This window comes from Harpia harpyja, chromosome 7 (assembly GCF_026419915.1).
Source record: "Harpia harpyja isolate bHarHar1 chromosome 7, bHarHar1 primary haplotype, whole genome shotgun sequence".
In the NCBI taxonomy this organism is placed as follows: domain Eukaryota; kingdom Metazoa; phylum Chordata; class Aves; order Accipitriformes; family Accipitridae; genus Harpia; species Harpia harpyja.
The window spans coordinates 52,539,711-52,563,158 of NC_068946.1; the positions used below are offsets into that span (position 1 = coordinate 52,539,711).

Sequence of the window (23,448 nt, forward strand, 5' to 3'; positions counted from 1 at the left end):
TGCTGTATGTGCAGGAAGCAGCTGATGTCCAAAGAGCGTGTCGGCTTTTACTATAGGATAAGAAAAAGTATCAAAGAACGAGAAACAGAAAGGTAACTATTTCATACTAGCTTTGAGAAACACAAGGTATCTTCAGACACTTTCTTCATCGGCAGAGGTGAGATATCAACCCTTTCTCTTAGATCACTTTCCTTTTTGGCGTCTTGATTCCAATGAAAATGCCAGAGTACAAATGGCTTCCCGCTACTTCTTTATAGAGACCTGCACAGATTTCGATGAGTGAACTTTTACCCTGGCATGACATAAACAAAAATACGTTAATTCAGCTCCATACATCTCCCCCTTCCCATTTTTCCCAGGTGCTCTGGGTCCCCACCCTGCTGCCGTGCAGACCCTCTCTGCCCAGTAACTTTGTTTTGCAAAAAGTTGCTCAACCCTTTCCAGTGTTGGTAGCTCCAGCTGAGTTTTTCTTTAGTTATTTTCTTGATCTATGAGGAGATACCACATTGCTCCTGTTTGAATTAGAGCCACATAATCCCCAAACTAAATAGCTGAACCTTCTGTGAAACTGCTGAAAATAACGTAGTTTTGGAGCAATGTGAGTTGGGAGCAAAGGACGGTCACAAAAAGGTTGGGAAGGTTGTTTTATATGTATTGTATCGGAACGAACTAAAGCTGCTCTTGTTTAAAATACTTCTTGGAATAATAGGCTAAGGTGGTCTGGTTCTCACTGACCCTTGGAGTCTCTGAGCTCTGAGTATCTCAGCACTACTGAAAGTTTTAGCAGAACAGAGCACCCTGGCCTGGCCAAGGAGACAATTTGGAGAAGCAATGTAGTAGAGACTGCCAGGGAGCTGCGCCGATGGCAGCAAGGTGGAAAGTCAGTGGTCATGGATGGAAGTGTACATGATTTCCAGAAGGGTTTTTCACTAGTCCTAGTGGACTCAAATTGTGGACTAATGTATGGATAAACTATTTGTGGAGAGCAACACGTGTCCCCCGGGTGCATAAAGTATCCTGTACTAAGGTAGAAATGAACTATTCCTTTGCCAAGGAGATGAGAGCAATTTAGCTCCTTGAGCTAATTTAGAAACCAAAAGTTAAAGGCTCCCTTGGGAAGAGACTGTTTAGGAATAAAGGCATTGGCTAATTAGGCTTAATTGCATTGTCTTGGGACAAGTGATTTATTAGGCCAATCTAGAGCCATGATGGGCCTGCAGGGGTGTGTTCTCAGATTCACCAACTGAATGGCAAATATCCAAGAGCATTTTTTAACTTTGGAGTGAGTGTCTGGGAGAAAAAAAGAGAGAGGTTAATGTGCACTCACATCATCTATTCCTATTCTTATTTCTTCAGCTCTGTACATCCTTTTATGTGACTCCCATGATTGTCTCCTTGTTCTCTGTCAAGCTTTTTCTCTCTATCTTCCTTCAAATCCTCCCTTGTAATTAAGCTGTATCTTTAAACAATCTTGCTGCTTTTCTCATTATAAATAATCTTCTCATTCTTTCCTCCCTGAAGGTCTTCCCCTATGTTTTGTCATCTTTGCCCTGGTTAGATTTTAAGGTGTTTGAGAGAGGAGCTGTATGCCTCCTTGTAAACTCACGGGACTATGTAGGAGTAAATATATATCAAGTCTGCGTCACCTATAGGATAGTTGGAGTGAGTGTGAAAGTAGTGTGCTGTTTTTCATTCCCTGTGTGTACTCCCATGCTACCTGGACACTCTCAGTTCTGAAAACTCAAACCTTAAAATGGAGCATGTAGAAAAATAGAGACATGGTTCCTGTAAAATTTCTCAAATATATGAAGTAGTCTTTTTAAAAAGCCTGGTGCTGGACTGATTCCTGTTTTTCATGCCTGTTATCAAGGCATCAAAATGCGGGGATAAGTGGAGATAAACAAGTAAAGAAAAGCACTTAGCTTCCATGAGTCATATTTTCTCCAAAATAGTAGTTATAGCATAGATGTGTTTGGCTGCAGATATCTTGGGGACAGATTTGGGGACTTTTTGTATATTTAAATCTTTGCCTGACAACTTGCTCTTTCTTTTGTCCAAAACTCCACCAGCAATACGAAGAAATGTCACTTAAAGCATGATGCTTGTCACAGCCTTTTTTTTTTTTAATAATTTTTATTTTAAGGTCAAGGCTGGTCAAATTCTTGTAATAGGTCTTTAATGTTTTTCATTCTTCAGCAGTCACTCACTAAACTCGTGATTCTACATGTTAGATCTGAGCAGATTCAAATTTCTCATGCATGTCTCCTTGTGGACCACACCGATGGGACATACACCACTTAGTCTGCTCCGTCATGGCCTTTTCCCACTCCCAGCCTTGGAAATGAGAGGGAGGTTGCTGTGTTCTTTGCGGATGCAGTTTCCCATCTGCCGCCTCTAGCTTTTCTCATCAGATGGTGTAAGACGCAACTGCTTGAACACATGAAAGGAACCCAACAGGCTTAGCCTGATGGAAAGGTGAATGTAGCCTGGGGGTAACTCTTGCATCCCTGTTAACTAGCAAGGAAAAGATCCTGGGGCTCTCCTCGGAGTCTGTATGGTTGCTGTGATTTCCCCCCCCCCCCCCCCCCCCCCACTTCAAAAGACATGTGTTGTTAGCTGCCTGCTCTTTGTGCCTCAGTTCTCCACTTTGAGACAGGTAGTTTCGAAAGCACTTTGCTGTGTCTTGATTTTTCCCAATAAGAGAAGGCAGTGAGTTTGTTTCCTTCCTCCTGAATGAACTTCTAGATACGCAACACTCGAGCTGGTGTCACACACCTCTAACAAAATGGAAATAAAATGTTCTTTGCCTACCTTTTTAATAAGTCACATAATCTCCCCTCTTATGCTTATCTCTTAATCTGTATGTTTCTATATCCACTTCACAGAACCTTTCTTTCTTAGGGCCAAAAAAGTTTATTTTCAACAAAACCCGTCAAGTAAATCTTCTTCTGTTTCCACTAAGCGCTTGCTTACCTCCATGCAGAAATGTGCTGGAGTTAATGTCGTTTTGCATTTGGGATTTCCTACTAGATGTTGACTCACTTTCAGTATTTGATCATTTTTCACTTTTTCTACTTCAGATTCCCACTTTTGGTACTTTCTATGAAGCTTTCCTCCTAAGATTCTCAATTAAGGCTGTAGTCTACACATGTCCTCTAAAAATGAGATTTGCTCATGCTTTTCTATTAGTTCATTAGCCCACAGTGGGGAATTGTTTCTAATTTTTCCTTACTGAATGTGCTTTGAGATCATGGTATGCCTCGAAATTGCTCTAAGCTGAAAGTACCAGCAACAGCCATTATGCTTTTGTGCCATTAATACAGTTACCTTTTTTTTTTTTTTTTTTCCATTTATGTCCCCTGGAGTATATTCCTGTAATTGTCAGTTACCAGTTCAGATGGGGTCTCCTGCACTGCATGTGTCCCAGACCTATTCGTGTCCCTGTCCTGGCTGAATACCTCTCTGGCTTTAGCCGCAGCTCTGGATCACACATACAGCTCATATTGTGATTCATATCACAGCTGGCACCTGATTCAAACCATAAGCATTTTTAAAGGTAATTGGAAGGTCGTTGCCCAGGTTAAGGAAATAATTCAGCCTCTTCATTTCTTGCAAAGTTGGTATTCTGCGTGTGTGCACCGGGGGGATTGTGTGTGGTTTGGTTTTTTTTTGGTTTTGTTTTTTTTTTTTTTCTTGGATTACCACTTGTGCTTATTTGTTTCCACTTGCTCATGGGGCTTCTGGTCCTTGTACCCCCTCTTTTTCCTGGCTGAATCTTCATCTCTCCAGTGCCCAGCCAGGAGAAGGTGGTCTCACCAGGCCATACCTCTTCGTATTTTTCTTTTTCCTTGGGCTCCCTTAGTAAAATCTATTTTGTCTTCACCATTGTTGCGGGCAAGCTAGATAATTTCTTTTGCTCCCATGCCACCTCCTTTCTTGGTAAGTCCAGCAAAGCAAGTCCACAGCCTGCTGTCCTTTACTTCTTGCCCATCTCCACCCATCTTTAAGTCAGGAGCTTCTTAGAGACCTTCATGACATATATTGTTTCTTCTTGCCCACTTGCTTTAAGCCATCCTTCCTCTCGCTTTCCATTTATGAAATATTTATTTTCACAGCTGTTTGTTGCTGACGGAAAATTCTTACTATCACAGTCACTACTCCTCATTTGTCATTGAAATTGTTGGCAGTGCTTGCAGGCGGTTGCCTCTTGCTGCCTTCTCCTGTGTGGCAACTATAGGGCAGCTACAGCAATATAGAGCTCATGCAAGTGTCTAAAGAGCAGTTTCCAGTGAGATGCTGGGAAGGACACTGTATCCTTTTCTCTTCCCCTTCTTTCTCCTAGTTTCTCAGTTGGCATAGCATCAAATTGGGGACCTAATCACACCAGTGCAACTATTTTGGGAACCTTGTAGGTTCTTTCTGTCCCATGGCATGAAAAACAGCTCCTCAAAGTGAAAAATTTATTAAATTTATTAATTTCTTTAGCTGAGTACGGTTTATTGAGCAAAAATCTAATAATTTCCTAACCTAATCTATTTTTTCAGCATCCCTCTGTTTTCATTGACAGTTTTCTGACTTGACTTTCTAGCAACTCATTGTAAGCAAGTGCAGAGAGGTTTGGTCAGCGTGTGTTGGTGGTCAGTGTTGCAGATACGGTTAGTTTGTGACACGAGAATAAGCTTGTCCTTATCTGATGGCTTCTCACATCTTTCTGCAGTGGGAAGAGCTTGGGGGTTCCTGAAACCAGTGTTGGACCTCGTGTCTAACATTTGATCTCATGTCAAACATTTTAGGGCCCAAAATACTAGTAGTTTATGTGCTACTGAAAATTAGGGCAACTGCAGCCCTGTAAAGAAAGATGCCTAAGTCGCATTTCTCTCACGTTCTTTAGTGATGGATGAAATTTTAACTTTTTGGGGAGAGGCTCTTTAAAATAACTTTGAAAGATGCCCATTTCTGTTCTCCCTTAATGATTTCATGTCATAGACTTCAGCTCGATAAACTCCATTTGAGTTCTTTTCTCCTTGAATATCACTTAGTGTTAGTAAATGTTTTGTAACACAACTGCTAGATTCTGTGGCAACTCTGCTGGCACTTAGAACTTTGATTTCAATTAGTTCCAACCACTGACATTAAAAAAAAAAAAAAAAAAAAAAAATCTCATCTAACGTGGATTGCTTCTTGTTTCAGGCAAAGAGCAGAGGTGATAACTCTTACATTTTAGCTAATAAGGATTCTAGTATGATAAAGGTCTTGCATTAATATTGTGATTACTGTAGTCAAAAACAACAAAGACCCGAGGAAGCGCAACTTCCCAGATCTTAAAATTTTTATATTATAGTTCAGTCAGCTACATCATACATTATTTAGAAATCCATCTAGATATCACCCCCTCAAAGATTCATTCAAGGGATTGAGGAGACTGTATAGTTCAGTAAAAGCATCATGGCAATCAAAACTGTCCAAGTCTCCTTTAAGTCAAAATTCACATTTAAAAGTAGCTCTAGGAGGGATTGTTGCTTTTGCTTCTCGTTTAATTTAATCTATTTGAAACAGCCTAGAAAACAATTACTGAATTCTCAAAGAATGTAATATGCTTTTTTTATCACCATAATATAATTGGGAACTATTCAATACTTTATAAAAATCTCTGAGAACTTTATTAATATCTCTATGAGTAAATTGGCTCCCTGCTTGATTTTTAATTTCTGGTGTTAGGCAGAATATTCGATTTCCCCTTACTAAATGTGCTAACATACTGTTGGCTGTATTCCCTCTTTTCATATATCTGATATTTGGCTAGTGGAAGTGATATATGAGCACTTTGTGGTAATAGTTGTTCGTAAGCTGATTTAACAGTTTTTAATTCAACTTCATTAGCCTTAGAGGGGTTGTTTTTTGAGAGATCTTTTCCCGGGATTTAATTTAGGCTCCAATTTTGTCTGCCGCTTGATCATACCTTTCTTTTGCCTGATCATGGCGAATGAGATTATCATCCCTCATCGCAAGCGCCTTAGAGGTTTGGCGGAGAGCTCTGTGCGACTCCAAGGGGCCCTGATTGGATTCGCAGCATTGCAGCCATTTCTCTTTCTCATGCCCTGATCACAGCAACTTGTTTCCTGCTGCAAAAGTGAACTCAATCTCCTTTTGTTTTGACCTGGAGGGGTAATATGGAGGGACATGTTGAAATTGGTGTATTCCCACTTGTGTTGAGTCTAAAAGACTAACAAGGAAAAAATCAATTCAAGAAGAGCGTGTGTACCCTCTATCTTCAAATACCTATCCGCTCTAAATCACCTTGCACTTGATTGACCAAACAGCCTCGGTTTTTCACCCAAGAGTCTCTCTAATTGTGGCAACAGTTGCATTAAATTCCCCACCTCAGAGAACAGCGAAGCTCAGGGAGCTGAGAGCTGCCCAGCTACTTTTGGAAAAGGGATGATTACTTAAATCTAGAGATTTCTGAATTTCACCAGCTGCAGTTGCATAGTTAAGTAAGTGCCACTGTTTAGATTATGAAACTGTTTTCAGGATTTTGTTCTTTGTTGTTAAAACTTGCTGCTAGGCAGAAAGTGAATTTAGCTATTTTTTAACCAAGACAAGCCTCAAAATAGAGGAGAAAGAATGTCTTCAATTTAGATGGTACTGAAAATGCAAGCTGTTTAACAGAAGAAAAATGTCATGCTATTAGCCTCTAATACAATTATATTACTTTGGTCTTTTGACAAAGTAAAGCCTCAGTGATATTAAATATGAAAAGTTACTACTTTCACAGTAGCAACTTTTCACAAGGAGTTTTGATTTTTTTCCACTGAGTTCTAAGAGACTGGCCCATTAATAATGTATGGCATTGCTCACAAGTCACATATGCTTAATAATTAGGAAACATTTGTAAGAAGTTAAAAAGGGTAAGAAAACCATCAGACTATGTGCAAGTCCAAAACTACAGAAGTCTGAGGCTAATAATTACCTGGGCTTCAAAAGCTTTTCAAATTCTAACAACAGATCCTACTTAAAATTAGCAACAGACATTGCACAGAAGAGAATAATGAAAGAAGTCCAATCTTACTATTTGAGATAAAGGATATCTAAATAGATACGAGGGAAGAAAAAAAAAAAAAGCTTTAAATATAGCTTCTGGCAATCTTGGCAAGGTTTTCTGAAGGAGACAGTGAGAGTTAGGTTTCCAAATATTGCTAAAGTCTAACAGTGGCTAGCTGCTAACTCCTTTAATCCCCCATGCAAATCCTGGCCCATATATATATATATATATACACACTATGAATTACAGTCCATAACTGACAGCGTCACAGTATATGAAGAATTTCACCTACACAGGAGGGTTAAAATCTTTGAATTCTGCATTTCAGTGATGAAACTGGGAGTCACTCTTCGATTTTACTCTTTGTTTTGATTCAACAGACTCCTCATGACCACACTAAATATGGTTTGAAATATTTTTCTTCCTTCCAGTGAGCTGTCAGCAGGGGAGCCCTGGGTCAGAGCAGGACCTTGCTGTGGTGCCCAGTATAGAGCGGATGGCGTTGCAGTGGAATAACATTGTCCATCCACTTGGGGTTCAGTTTTGTTTCAGCACAGACGTGTGGAATTAAGCAATATAAATATTGATTTTTTTTAAATTATTTTTTTTTCCTTGACATAAGTGCCAGTTAGATGACATGGATCAAGAAAAACACTAAATTCTGAACTCAACAGAAACCTAATGCTGGAAACAACTTTTGAGCCTGAGAAGGATAATTTGGGGAAAGGCTGAGAGGAGGGGAAAAAAAAATCAGTGGCATCAGCCATTACCTCCAAATCCCCTTTCCTTATCTGTATTTCAAAAAATCCAGTATAAGATACTCCAAGGAAATCTTTTTCTCCATTCTCACATGGTCCTCATTACTAAGGATGTGAAAACATTTTAAGAAATATATTCTCACCACTCACCGGAGAGTTAGGGCAGTACTAAGCAGCATTTCTAGAGATGAGGGCTCTAGGCATGGAAAGACTAAATGACTCATCCATGATCAGACAAGTCTGTGATAGCAAAGAAAATTGAAACTCCTTCTCAAACTCTAGTCAGTGAGCCAAAAATATGCTGTGTAAAGCAATGAGCAGTTTTGTCTGTTTTCTTGGTGGGGGGTGGGCGGTGTATGTGTGTGTGTGTGTCATTCTTGCTATTTATTCTGAATTTTGGCATTGAAACTAAAGCAGCATAATCATGCTCATGTGCTTGCAATAAAATTAATGCAATAAAAAAGAAATTAAAACATATAAAAAATTGCAATTAGAGAAACTACAATAAAATTAATGCAGAGTAGAATGCAAAGACTGTGCCCCAGCTGTTGAGCCTGGCGATCAGGTCCATGCTCAGAGTTTGTGGAGAGCTGTTTGTAAATCTGGGTGAGAGTAAGGTGGCTTTGAGGGAGTGATACAACTGTTTATATGAGTTTGGCTTCTGGGATTGCCCTCTGAGTGCAGCAAAATTAGGAGATGCTCCTGCTCAGGACCTGAGTCCTGGCTAATTTTTCTATCCGTATTGTGCTACGTGGAGCCCAGGACACTGGAGGAAAGCACCTCGAGATCTGGAATTAAACTTTCACTTGAGCTGGAGATTCATATACAGATGTAAAGCACGTTAAGGAATATTTTTGGTCTTTGGGAGCTGACTGTATAATTGTTTTTTGGTTTGTTTTTTTTTTTTTTTATTTTTTAACCTGCCTTTTGAAACATGAAAGCTGGGCAGAGCTGGACTTTGGAAGTGGCACCAGTGGTGTGGTACCACCACGTTCTCCCAGGCAGCAGGATGCTGATCAAACATGGTCGAATGGCCGTGACCGAGGTCAGATGTAGTTTGTTCCTAGCTTCAGGCTGGCTCCAGCCTCCAGGCTTTCTGTATTCTTTTGTACTCTAATTCCTAAGACCCCATGGGTTGTTTATTTAACACATTTTCTGCTAATAGAGTGATATTGGTGACGTAGTTAACCTCTGTTCTCTAAACTTGTGACACACTGCGCTGTGCCTCTTGGTCGTCTGTTATAGGTCTTAAGGGTCTCATGGGCCATAAGCACAGGGAATGGATGTGCTCTTCAACCAGCCAGTTGTGTCATGGACATATAGGACTGCAAAAACCTGAGCTTAACGATTACTGTTGGCCCTTTCATTCCTTTTCGTGCACAAAGCTGCCTTTGCAGACATAGCACGATATCTGCCTCAGTTCCGTGTAACAAAATCTGGGAGCAGGGAGAGGTCTCATTAACTCCTCAAAGCTGATTCTTACTCATAGCTAGAACAGCGGCATGAAAACTCAAACAAATCTTGCCAACACCTGGAAGTTTTTGCAAAAATAAAGCGATGTCTCAATGAAGAGCTCAGCTGCCACCCAGCAGCTACATCAGCTGCGCTGCGGACAGAGGCTGCCCCAAAATTGCCTATGATTTAGCTTAATCCATGGTTCCATAAACATAACATGCTTTGCTGGTATATGCTCCTAATATAGATATAATCTAAGTAATGAATATTAAATTTCTAGATAGCGTTGTGACCCGATAACAGAGAGAAGACAAACTGTTCCATGCCCAGTGAAGCTGGCTAGTGTACTATAAAGTATTACTAATTTCGCACTGCATTGCTGTTGTAGCTTTTCAACATGCTTTCTCACGGACATGAAATTATTTCTCACACAATATAATGACAGGATACTTCCAGTGCATTGCTCTGGATTGTAAAAGTTGGGCCACATTAATAGCATTTCCCTGTTTTCTGTATCACTACTCAAGAGTTTCTTTTTTTTTTTCTTGGCAAGAAGGGAAATGAGACCCGTGTTGCTTCAGGCTGTAAATTATAAATGAGTAGCATGATCATCTGTAACTTCGAAGCAAAGGTCAAAGGAATTTTTTTGTATTTTTTCTGTGTTCTTTAACTGGATCTTCTTTGATGTTTACACTGCACGTACATCATGATCATTATATCCCCCACTCTTGCATCATTAATGCAACTACAAACGAGATGACTCAAGTTATGAACAACCAGCGCTTCAGTCTAATGCAGACAGATATGAAGGAGGAAAATGAGCTAAATAAAAATACTTACTGAAGGGATTGTTCCCTGGTGTAAATGCACTTAAAGAGAGTATGACTAAATGAGAGGATACTGTTCCTTTCTGGAGTCATTTTCCAACCCAGCAAATCTTTGTTCATTGATTTGTAAAATAAGAGAACATTTTGGGGTAAAAATAAGGAATCTGAATACCTTTCAGCATTATTTCATTATATGCCTACTTGTTTCATGAAATTGAGCTAGTAACAGTTTGCTTTAAATTTTATGTGGCACCCTAAAAAACTAGTTCTCTGCATAGACTGGAAAGCTGCAGAATTCCCTGGGAAAGTCTCAGCATTACCAAACCACGAGGACACGGGTTTTATTTGAGGCATAAAATAGAACAACGTGTTATCTATTTAAAAAGTGATTTTCTTATAGAATGGGGTTTGTAAGAACACGCACACCTCACAGGAAAACCCACAGCTGATTCAGTGCTAATTTACTGTCCTTTTTGTCATGATTGCAATGGGTTTCACGTACACTTTTGCTACTGCAGGGAGAGATGTTAGCCATAGAGCAGCCTTGGGAGGCTGCGGGTACCTGGGACTGGCAGCATGGATTTTATCTGCAGTGAAAAGGATGTAACTCTAAAGTCCTGTTACAAACAAGTTTAAGGTGTTTTTAAACACAAGCACATCATATAAGGCTTTTCAGAGTCTTCCACATTATGCACTTTGCAAAGATTATGGTTTGGAATTCAAAATCAATTTAGATCTTGGTGCCTTTGTTTTTGAAGCAGGAATAGTCAAAATGGTGACTGCATTTCAAAATACTCATTTTGCATGCAGAGCAACAACTCCTTAATAAGAAATTTTACTGCAGTATCTTAATGTGCAGTTTTATTGCCTATTATTTTTAGCGAGCATTTATAAAGCCTTATGTTTGGGGTTTAACACCTTAGCTATTTCCCATCATAACAGGTTGAAATTTGGCATAGCAGTGGCAACCTTCATTTCAAAATTTTCACAGAAAATTGTAAACAGCAAATTGTTAATTTGTAAAGATTTTGTTAATTTCCACACTTTGAAGCCTGTCAACTTAAATGTCAAATAATGTGACATCCATATGGACCATTAGATCAATGAGAGTGTAGGACCAGAGCTGCCTCAAAGTGCATATCCTGTAGTGACACCTCTGAAGTTCTAGAACAGCCAAAAATGAGGGGGGGGGGGGGGGGGAAAGAAAGAAAAAGCAAATTGTCAAAGTTATGGTAGGAAAGGGTAAGACAGCTAAAACTGTCTTTAAAAAATCCTTCATTCTGTCATTTTGGAAAAGTTCTGAAATTTCAGTTTCCAAGTTGCAAATGTGGTGCTGCAGCAGAGATCTGGTTTTAAGCCAGCTTCAGAGTTAGCAAGTTGTGAGCATTCAAAATGCAACCAGAGAGCTTTTCATCAGGCTCTATCTGGGTAATATTCTGGTTGATGTTTATTGTGTCTTTGACTTTAGGATGTGGTCCAAATAGAACATAGTATTGTTTTCTCCTTGCTATAGACTAATAGTCCAAATGTTGTATTTCCCATGGATTTTTTTTCTCTTTAAAACTTTTGGAATTCATGGAATGTGTGTGCCATTGACATTAATACTATGTTGTAGAAACATACAGTATTCAGGGTTTATAGTAAAATGTTCTATATATATTATACAGTTCATATTAAATAGCTGGAATATCTTTTACGATTCAAGGCATCAGTAACTGAGTCACTTGGGCAGAAGCTGCATTATACTTTATTTGGGGTATATTCATTTTGGCAATGTAATATCTCATTTAAAATGAATGTATATTGCACTATTGATTTTCATGGGTCTTAGAATAATAAAAACATCATGCAGCAATAAAGAAAAAAGCATGCTTTTTTTTGTATACACTATGTTTGGATGCAGCTCAGAGCCTTTCATGGAAGTAAACATAAAACCTATGTTGTTATACAGAAATACAAAGTACTTCATTTTACACTATGCGGTATTCATATAACAAGTTTTTAACTCAAACGTGGTCTTAATTCTGCAGAACTAAGCTCTTTTAAGCATACTGCAAGGAAGTGCTCCTGCTTTAGAGAGGGGCAATGACTATTTTTCCTTGTTTACTTCCAGGAAGGCCAACCTACCGTGAGTTTTACTTATAGATTTTTTTTTTTTTTTTAATTTTACTATTACTATTACCAATTGCCAGCCTAACAACTCTGCTACCTGGCACAGAGAAAACTGAGCAAAGCCTTGGAAGAAATGGTGTTCAATATATCCAGTCCTGGAGACCTTAGAAGGTCAGGAAGGAGTCTGCGGCAGTGACTTCCTAATATTATAATAACATTGATACATGGGAAATTTCAAGTAGTACTGACATTATTAGTCACTGATATTACCATGTACTGAGTTAAGAAGTAGAGAAACCAAGGGAGGTGGGAAGACACTGCTTGATTTTGCAATATTGACTTTATCTGTGGTGCCTTGGGCACTAGGTGATCCAGTGCATCCAGCTGCTTTGGAAAACTGTTTATAGCTATGTCCTTGAGCATATTTTCCAGCAAATATGGGTTAAAAATGTATTGTCAACTTAATGTATAAGCTTGGATAAATTATTTTCAAAGTAATTGCTCTTTAATTATTTTTTTTTTCTCTGGAGATGATCTTAAAAAAAATAATTTTTGGATTAAACTGGTTTGGTTTTCATTTTAAAGAAGGTTTTTTGAATAATAAGTTCGGTTCAGGAGAAGAAAAGTTTACTCAGAATTCACACGGCTGCCTCATAGTAAGGAAAAGGCAATGCTTGCACAATCCTTCTTCTGAGGTTCTGTTTGTCTGTCTGCTGTCCATCTCTAACCCCTTTTCTTGATGAAACTAAGTCGGATTTTATAACACCTTTTAGCTTTCAACATTCATTAAATTAAGTTTAAGGGGGGGGGTTATGGAGGTTTGAATTTAATGCCTTGGAACAAAACAGTGGAAATATTTCCATTCTATTTTTCATTTTGTGAAATGAATTCAGACAAAATGGATATTGTTAGAAATCAATAGTTAATTGAAAGATGTGGTCCATTTTATCATTAGTAGTTAAAGAGAAATTCCCAAATAGTAATATTAAGGTTTTAGTGCTAGCTATTTATAGAATTTATTGCATTTTTATATCATTGTTAGAAATACAATGTATTGTTAGAAATGTATATATTTCTTAATCTTACTTATATATTTCTTAACTCTCAAATCTAAATTAAAAGATATTATACCAAGATAGCTATTAATTTACTTTCTTTAAAAAATCTTAGGCTAATCGGTTGGTGGGGTCATGACTTCAAAACACGGTTCCTCATGGAAAACAGTATGTATTGCTACACTTTCTATTTTATCTTATTTGATGTATTTATGTATAACCAGCTTCACTTTTATAGTAGTTTGAGTAGAAAAGATAGGACTTTGCATTCCATCACTTATGTTAAAGGTATTAAACTAAACTCATCCCAAATATGTAATGCAATGGAGTTAACAAAATAAATGTGGGAATAAATTTGGTCTCTGGGCATATGGGTCTGACTGTCTGCTTCTAGACATTTTGCTGAAATACCTTCAAACTGCAGATATAGAATATGGATGAAACTTTCAAATTATCTCAGTGAATTAAACTCATAAGTCTCTGAGGAGCAAGGATCTGCTATCATTCACTTGGGTAATATCTTACTTTAGGATTAGTTCCACTGGAATTAATGAGAAATTATATAAATAAAGGTAAGGCAACCTGACATAAGTCATGAAATACCACTAATGTTTCAGCATCTCCAAATTCCTTGCACTAGTGAAGGATGGGTTGTAAGACAAAACCAAACCTGCTCTGAAATAGCTAAGTATTTATTGTCCCAATGTGAAATGAGGACTCCTTTCCAAACCTGACAGCTAGGCTGTTCAGCTCCATTCTAAAGTATGGCAGAGAGAATATCACGAGGGATCAGGAGGAGAAAGGAGCTTTTTGGTTTGATTGGTTGTTTTGGTTTTAATATATTTTTAATTTTCTGTGGCAGGGCCTGTTGATGGGACTTTGGCTGGAGAACACCTCTCTAATAGCCTCAGTCTGCTCTTTGTTTTCTGACCAAATGTAAGAGAGTGGCACTATGGAAAGCCAGCAGGAGACACAAATTGCCTTGAAATACTGCTAGAAGAAGAAAAACGTTGTTTCTTCATTTCCATGGGCAGTTTATAGGGGAGAGGTTGGGCAACGATCATTATAAAATTAGCCAGTCTGCTGTGCATGAAAAACATTGCCTCCGCAGCATCCTCTCGCTCTGGTGCTGGAGCATGAAATATAAACGGTGACACAGAACTTACAGCGAGGCTTTATAGATTTATTAAATAGATTTTGTGAAATTTCACAGCCTAAAGTCTATGCAACTTCTCTACATGGCCTGAAGCTACACTTAGCTGCATATGCGGTCTCCCATGTGTCTCGTCAGTTTAATAAAGTTAAGGAACATGATTCCCTGCTCGTGCACCGTGGCTCCGCACGAGCGTGCCTCTGCTGACTCGGAATTTCTCTGGTTTGTGCCAGTGTTCAAAGAGATTCAAGTGTAAAGGTGGTTTTAACACACACCATTTAAACAAATTAATTGCAGTTCTCTAGTTCCCATGAAGCTGCTAATGAGGTCTTCTGCTGGATAAAATTGGGCTTCTCTCGAAGTTAAAAGTATTAGCTGTGAATAGATTACTATTTCCTTTTAATGACTGATTCCTACAGGCCACATTAGTGAAATATTTTATTGCGTGAGGACGGACTTCAAGATAAGGTCCAATCCTTTAAAAGGAAGAAATCAAAAACACTAATATAAGTTATTCATTTTCCAGAATTACAACTAAGTAAGGGAATTAATGGATTTCGGTTATCAAATCCTCCAATTTTACTGGTCTGTGCTCTGCAAGCTAGTTTAGAGGTAAGTAATTGCTTTACTTTGAGCTTGAATTTAAGAGTATAAAACCATTAAATTAATGTTACATGAATTATTGCTGTCTCCCTTAAAAAAAATTTGCAGAATAGTTGAAAAGTGAAGGGGGGGATGACGACTAAAACCAAACAAAATAACCCCAATGACTCTAAGAGACCAAGGCCTTTAATAAATATACTCATCCCTTTACTGTTCCCACAAACTTTGCTGTTGGACCCCAGTATACATGGGGTTTGCACCTCCAAACCTGACCGCTGGCACTGGCTTTGTCCCGGCTGTTCAGGGCTCGATACAAACAGCAACTTTTCCCGTAGAGATATTCAGAGCTTGCCTCAGTGCAACGGATGAGTTCAAGACGTTCCTACGAAGGAATGGCATAACTGAAAACTTGCATCCAGAGTTGCTTGTACCTCTATTTCCCTGAGCAAAAGAGACTGAGCTCCTTTATGAAAGAAAATGGATGTGGCCACTGGGTGTCCTGGAGTCTAAATTGAACCTGTCATCTGCTGTAGTCCCTTTGATTTCAAACAGAAAAGGCAGAAGCTGTCTGTGAACACTTCCTAAAAGGGGAATTCATGAGTGTGGTATAGCTTCAGACTGTTTCTTCTTTCATGGCTTCATTAGTTTTCTGGTGGCCAAAGGAGCAGAGCCCCATCTCTGACCTGTCTCTGTACGAATCACTGAGACCGTGGCTGTGGAAAGGGCGGTTCTGCCATACAGAGCTAATCCCTTTCTTTCTGGGAAGGTGTGAGCCATGCGCTGAAAGCCCTCTGGTCCGCCTTGGAGAGCACAAATCAGCCCCGTCTGAAGGCACGCAGCTCTTCTCCAAACACCTTTTATCACGCTGCGTTTCATACCGAGACATGGCAGCATTTCTCTTATGGATGGTTCACCCCTGAAATGCAGGGCTCTAGGTCTTGGTGGCTGAAAAGGATAATTTTACATAGATTTCCTTACTATACGCTATACATGCTACTCTATTAAATTTTTTCCTAAGCTGCTTTTCAAGCCAGCCTTGGTTAACAAGGTTTTGCCACCAGCGTAAATGGGAGAAATTTATTTCTGCTAGCATTCCACTAATGCTAGTGTAACGGCAAAGCCGATGCTGGGATAAAGAGCGATGTCCATAGGCGGTGTGTCCCTCTTCTTTATTTACTGAAAAAGCAGTATCTTAAACAAACAAAGTCAGAAAACCGCCAGTTGTGTGCTCTCCAGCTTACATGCAATGCTGAAGGACTGCAAAGGGCACAACAATGCTTCTTGTTCTGTCTGACAATTTATTTTGTTAGTCCTTAGACATCCAATATATTTTTTTAAACTTTATGTGACCTTCGAGATAAGCTGAAAGCTATTCTGCTATGACCCAGATTGTCAGTGCTCCAGTTTGTGTGGGTTGATGTCATTTAGCCCGCTGCAGGGAGCCTCAAACAATGAGGGCTGAGCAGTTTCCATCGCCTCCCCTTTCTGTGCCTGCATTACCTTTTGGCACAGCCAGGATTTCCCAGTGCTAATTGCTCTAATACAGTGGGAAACAGAGTAGTTTTCATGTCTGGCAAGAGATGGCTAGTGAAATTGCATGCCACCTTCACTGGGACACATTAAGCAGAAGGCAGTGTTTCCAATGGAAACAATGAAAACTGCAAGTGTTAATGGCTGTTATTCCTCAATAATGCTTAAAGTGACTGTTATGGCAGTAGCTGCTCCCTTTTATGGAAAAAAGGGGAGCGCTCTACAGCCACATTTAAAAGATCTTTTTCAAAAAATTTCACCCGGGAGGCCAAATATTCCTTGCACAAAGCCTGAGCAAACAGATTTTTGCATGCAGCCTAAGGAGATCCATCCCTCATACTGCTGCAAAGCCCAGAGGAATAGGAGGCAGGTCTCCATTTTACCTCCAGTAATGTGCCGAAGAGTCGTGTGGATGCTCTGCCTGCCTCTGTGGTGAGGGAAGCACCTCCAGATTTTTTGTTGACCTGTGCAAGTGCTGACTGCTGACGGCTCTGGTCCCTGTCACATTCATTTCTGTGACTGCGCTGTCTCCATGCAAAGCCTGTCCTGCAGCAGCCATATTTTGTTCCACAGAAAACACATCTAGGGGTTTTGGGGTTTGTGCAGCATCTTGTGGTTGGGATGGCATCACCGAGTAATACTTGGGATATTCGACAAACAAGTGATTTCCAGGTGCTGCTGGAAACCAGACTTTGCTGTATTTTGAGTGGGATTTCGCAGTTACCTGTTTATACACTCTTCCAGGTTATGATATAAGTAATCTTAAAAGTGTTACTACTTCAATGTGGAGCAGTGATTTCTTGAGAGTGAAGATCATGGATTTTCAGACAGGACCTCTGCCTTGCCTCTGATTTTGCAGCTGCAGTCAGTGGAGGCATAATCGTCCATGAGCAGTGATATTGCATTTATGTGCCAGAAAGGGATTCGAAGTGACTATCGGGTATTTGCCTGTCTATATCTCGTAATTTTTCCCTGAAGCTCCTTGCATGGAAAGAAGAAAAGGGATGGTTTGAGGAAGGCAAGGGTAAATTGTTTCTGGGGTCACAATTTCCATTATTCCCTGTAACTGAGCCTTTCCAGAGCACAAGCAGAAGCTGTCTTGCCTTCTCCTGCTCCCAAACTCTTCTGCCACAACATTGCCTATTCTTGTTTGTGCAGCAAAGTAGCACTGCCATTTTTAAGCAATCACTTTTGCATGTCTCATGATGTTTTGAGTTTTGCGACTCACCAGTCCTTGTAGCTGTGTAAGAGCATAGAGCTATTAAACCAGAATCAAGTGAATATTTTTTCTTCATGCGGACTAGCAGAGATGAAGCCTGTGCAGGACTTAAAGCAGTAAAGTCAATAAGTTGTTAGTATAAATTTTGTGTTTTCAAAGCCAAGAATTTGTAGATCAGTCATGACGTTTCAGTCTTGACCCTTGGATTTTGTTGCTTGAGGTACATACAAGGAAAAACTTGTATGTGATTTTGAGTTTCGTGCAGCCCTGTTGCATGTATAGAGAATTTATGGATCCTCTTCAGATATGCAAATGAATGCTCTCTTAGCAAACTGTTTTTGTGTGCAAGTTCATTTATGCCGATATGGATGTGTGTAAAACTTTTTAACAGTAGACAGAAATGTCTTTCATTATCTAAAGTAATAACATTATCCTGTGTTTTCAAAAGCCCAATCCTGCCATGTTTATGTGTAATGTCTATGTGAGATTACCACTTGATTCCAGTGATAATGTGTAGAGAAATCTGCTACCCTTTTAGTCGTCTTTACTTCCTTTTTATTTTCTATAGCAATGCATTATCATTCTAATGATTTAAAATTATTATAGGTTTTTGGTCAAACTACAATGAAAGCACTGAGAAGGAAATCCATTCTACTCACCGGTTACTTGGAATACCTGATAAAAAATTATTACAATGAGGATAAAACAAATCCAGAGAAGCCCTTTGTAAAAATAATCACGCCATCTCAGATTGAGGAGAGAGGATGCCAACTCACGCTATCTTTTTCCCTTCCAATCAAATCTGTGTTTAAAGAGCTGGAGAAGAGAGGAGTAGCTGTGAGTAAATCAAACTTCATCTTCTTATGCTCTCTTTTGTGAACCTATACCATAACAAAGTAATAATTTTGCTTTTATTCAAATATTTTCTCATATAAGGCCAAAAAAGAATGGGAATGATGAAAGTTGTTTACATAGCATCTTCAATCTTTGCTTGTGTAAATAATCAAATAAGTGGAGTTATTTTATAAGTTATTTGTTAGTCTGTATATTGTCCTTTCTCGATTTATTTCTGGTAGTTCTGTGACTAGCACCCGGGAGTCACTACTGAGGTTAGAGCTGCTTTATGGGTGCATTACGGTGGGAGACATTATGGATCTGAAGCTGATGGTCTGAACAGGAAAGATAGGGAAAAAAAAAAAAAAAGGAAAAACCCAACTCACTGGAAAAACAAAAATATGAATATGTCAGAGCTGTCCAGTGCAACGTACTGCCTGCACAAGGCTTCTCCTATTTAGGGTGCTTGTCCGGGTCCAGGCGTGAGGCCAGAGAGCAGAAAGAGGAGGTCTGAGCCACCCCAGGGTGCCGGCAGTCGGCAGCACCCAGGCGATGCTCACCATCCTCGACGCCACAACTCGCGCACCTACAGACCGACGACGACGAGGAGCTCTGAACCTCCACCAGCCCCTTTCCTGATCTGCAAATGGGCAAACCCTTGCTCTTCGTGAGGCATCGAGGTGGAGGAATTAAAAAGCTGTTGTTTCTTTAGAGATATGTTTTAGCACTCAGAAAAAGAGGCCGCTGAACGGCAGTGCCGTGTAATGGCTCGGTTACCCGTGAGCGCTGCTCAAAAAGAATAAAAGCTAAATTTAAGGCTATACATTCGGTGATTTAGAAGTGCTGGGAGGTGAGGCTGATAGCGTAATGCCATATAAGTGATATATGAGTTTTATTTCTGCTGGTGACTTGTGTGTCCCCAAAGGGCAACTCTTCTAGGCTAAATATGCCGCTGTTTTGGTGCTGCCAGGGAATTCCAGGAACTGCTGCTTTTAAGAGGGTGTGGGGCCTTACACTGTTGGCTTGTCTTCGCAATGCAGTAATATGCTTCAAATATGAGAGATTATTCTATTCAGCAAAATGTTTGAATTCACAGACAGGGGGAAGAAAAATACTGCAAGCCCTGAGACATTACTTGTACCTATAGTAAAAGACACTCTATCATACTGGCATGTTTCTGTTTTGTGGTGGCTTTTTTGTCACCTGTGTGCCTCTTCAACTATGGGTTGCTATAGGTGCTAAGGTAAATTATGGGGATGCGTAGCTGGTTTGGAGCCCTTCAATGGCACTGCTAGAGTCCTGCCCATCCTGAGCCTTGCATCCTTTTTTAGGGAACACACTACTCTTCTTGCTATGTTCTTCACAATAATGCTCCTCACAGTAGTTTCTTGGGGGTCCCAAAGTTTTTACATGTGTCCCCTTGTCAGTCTAGTCATTCTTCCTTGAAGACAAGAATGACGTTTAAAAATGTAGTCTGACAGATAAATATGAAGTGACCTGAATTTACTAAGCGTTCCCTTTCTGTTTTGCAGTGTGACATGCGAGAACCAAATGCTCTTCGTGTTGCCCCAGTTCCTCTCTACAATTCTTTCCATGATGTGCACAGATTTATTGAAATCCTGGGATCTGCAATTACATCTTCAAAACAAACAGCAAACAATACTGCGCTATCTGGTTCTTATTGATGGCTCAGCTGTATCTTTTAATCTATTTCTGACTAAGATGCATTTATCCCGCTGAGCAATTCTTTGCTTCAAGTAGACTGAGCTATATCCCATGCAATTTGCAAAAAAATGACTGTGCTTGAATAGTTATTTACAACAGACATAGTTCTATTAAAGCTCATATTTCCACTCTGCTTTGACTTTGACTTCATGAATTAGTATGCTTTGTATATTTTAATGGGGCTTTTCTTAAACATTTTATGTAGTTTTATTACATTAGCTTTGAGAAGCATGGAAGAATTGCTATCAACTAGAACAGGAATGAAAAAAAAATCCCTTCTTTATTATAAAAATGATGCATAATAAAAAGTGGAAAATAGACAAATCACCAACTGTTAAAAGATACAGTCCAATTTACATTTTTAATTTATCAATTCTATTTAAAGTACATGGTATACTTGAAGAGTAAAAGTTGCACAATTAGTTGTTTCAAAACAGTTAAGTGCTGCATACTGAATTTTTCAAAGGGCTCAACATTTTGAAATTCTAGTTTAATTAATGATTTAATTGAAGAATGTATTTACATTGCAGATACCTTCTTTGGTGTGATACAGTTGGCTAAAACAAAACATTTACTCTTTATCTTTCTAGGTAGTCATCTTGGAGATTATATGCTTGAGAAAGCTGAGAACAATTTTAAATTCATGTAAGCCAACGTAAAGGGCTGTATGAGCACTTCAGTTTTAAAAAGGCTTACTTCGGGTTAGGCAAAATGAACTCTGAACTGTTTAAGCAGCAGCAAAATATCTCATTGTTAACTTAGTGTGGTCCAAATTTTTACAGAGATTTGCACTAGGCAGCTAAAGAGCAATGAAGAAAAACTGCTTACATTTAACCAACATTTTACCTGGAGTTGTTCGAAGACATAAACAACACCTTGGCATAATTGGCAACTGAACTTCTAAGTCTGGAGCTATTTAGCGTGTACCCTTTTTCAAGAATCAACTAAAACTTTCTCTCTGATGATAATCAATGTGCCTGATTTTTGGTATGAAACACTTGGAAAATTACTCCTGGTAGTGCTTCTTTTTATTCTTCTTCAAGGGTGAGAAAGGATTTGGGGGTAGAAGTGAGGACTACTCCATTTTGGCTCAAAGGCATTTTTGCTGGTTAAAATTTTCACACTCTGAGCATCTCCTGCTGCACAGGGAAACCCAAGGACCTTCACAGTGTCTACCTGTGCTCTAAAATTCCCCAAAGATGGGTAGTTTTTAAAATCCTTGCTGCAGTAATACCTGTTTCGTTGGTTGTAATGTGTAGGGGAAAGCTGAAAGAACTGCAGATAAAGCATTTGTTGGTATTTTTAGCACCAGTGAAGAGTAAGAACAGCTTCTTAAACTAGAATATTGTTATAAAGAAGAGCACAGGATTCTTAATCTGTTGGAAAGCTCTGGCTCACTCGAGAGGTTTTGATTACGTTGACGTCATCGCTCCTTAATTCCACTGAGGCTGTATCATTGTATTGCAGACCAGGTATCTGTAGTTCAGTGGCTGCGGTTTTATTTTTATACTTGCATCTGCAGCACAGCTACTTTCATCTGTCAAGTGACACGATCCGAGAAGGACCGTTTTCCATAAAGTGACTGCTGATGAAAAAAGCACTGAATATAAAACTGTGACGGTCGACAGTGTTGAAAAAGGTTTTAATTCACTGCCAGTGCCTTTGAAGCACTTGTGCTGCTGTACAGCTCTGGCTAACAGTCACTTATGTCTTCCCTATAAAGTTAGACAAGCTTAATATAAATCCAGATATGACACTAGGTCATACTATAAAATACCATATTTTGATATCAGCTGAACCTTGGTTGTGTGACAAACCCAGGAAAAGAACCTCAAAATCTTGTTCGAAATAGCACCTAGACATCAGGTTTGGACCAGCTGTCTTTCTTGGAAGTTGCAGGGAGATAAATGGTGAATTTTGAGGCCGCAGTTTGGCATCTGCGTTAAATTCACAAACTATGAAAGCAATTCCTTGTGTCTCTGATTGAGGAAAGTGAACCAAATAGGGTAGGTAAAGTACTTACTGAATCTATACAGTACAGGTTTTGAAAGATAACATTATTAATAAAAGCCTAATAGTATTTTGTCTTTTAGTAACATTTCAGGCTGCAGGTACAAATATTGACTTTCTAAATAAGCATTTGTGTTCCATTTGATGGATTTGATTAAATTTTGTGTGTCAAAACTCACTTATTTCAATTTTTCTGAATTACCTTCTCTTTTTTAACCTATGAGCTGTGAGGATAAACATGAAAGCTCCTTGCTTTTATGGGCATATATATAAATTCAGAAAACCATTTCCAAAAAGTGAGGGAAGGCTATATTGCATTTTACTGAAACAAATTTGCCATGTAAGAACCGGTTTCACATGGTCTTTCCCTATCTGTAGTAAAAGTTTTGCAAAATGAATAATACTGAAAGTTAACATTAGGTGTCAGTATTTTACATATTATTTAGAGAGAGAATATCAAGTGAAAGAGCTTCTGTGCAAAAAAAAAAAAAGAATATTATGATCTGCTTTTTCAAATGCTCTAAGTTATCACAGTTAGAGTAATATCAGGAATAATTGTGTGTGAAATAATTAGTTGTATATACCCCAAATGCTTCTTGCTAGTTCCATCTCTGATTTAAAATTCAGTATTAAGTACTATTGCTTTCTAATTGTGATAACATTTAGTTCCTGGATTGTCTGAAGAAATTACATTTTTCAAATTAAACTGCAAGACATGGGTGTCTGCAGATGACAGAAAATCGATACCCAGGTGGTAGCATGGTAAAATGCCTACAAAATGAAGAAAGGTAAACATGAATATGTAGATCCCTGCTTGTATGTGATCTTTCTCAGCACAACATTATTTAGTACTGTACAGATCTCTTAAACTCACTGCAACTCTTGAAAACGTGAGGGAAAAATACTGTAAGATCCATTTGTGCATTTTTTTACCCTGTTTTGCCATGGGAAGGCTAAGGAGAAGGCAAAGTCCTCTTTCATAAGCAGAAAAGGATGGGTTTGTTTTCCAAAAGAACAGTGTACTATGAGTGAAGAAAAAAGTATGACATACAGTTATTTTCTCATCTGAGCTCACCGCATGACTGAGAATGGGAAGGACATGACCCATCTGAAGAGCTTAAGATA

General features: G+C 39.0%; 1 protein-coding gene across 5 annotated transcripts in view; it reads left to right on the forward strand.

Annotated features, from left to right (window-relative positions):
• Window positions 1–20,446, forward strand: part of KYNU (kynureninase) — a 59,693-nt gene extending 39,247 nt beyond the window's left edge. For all 5 annotated transcript variants that reach the window (XM_052793080.1, XM_052793083.1, XM_052793084.1 and 2 more), the window contains 4 exons: window positions 13,365–13,417; window positions 14,929–15,014; window positions 18,361–18,591; window positions 20,121–20,446. In XM_052793080.1, the coding sequence (XP_052649040.1) occupies window positions 13,365–13,417; window positions 14,929–15,014; window positions 18,361–18,591; window positions 20,121–20,273 (523 nt within the window). In that variant the 3' untranslated portion in view covers window positions 20,274–20,446. The remainder of the gene's footprint in view (window positions 1–13,364; window positions 13,418–14,928; window positions 15,015–18,360; window positions 18,592–20,120) is intronic.
• The last annotated feature ends 3,002 nt before the right edge of the window (window positions 20,447–23,448 follow it).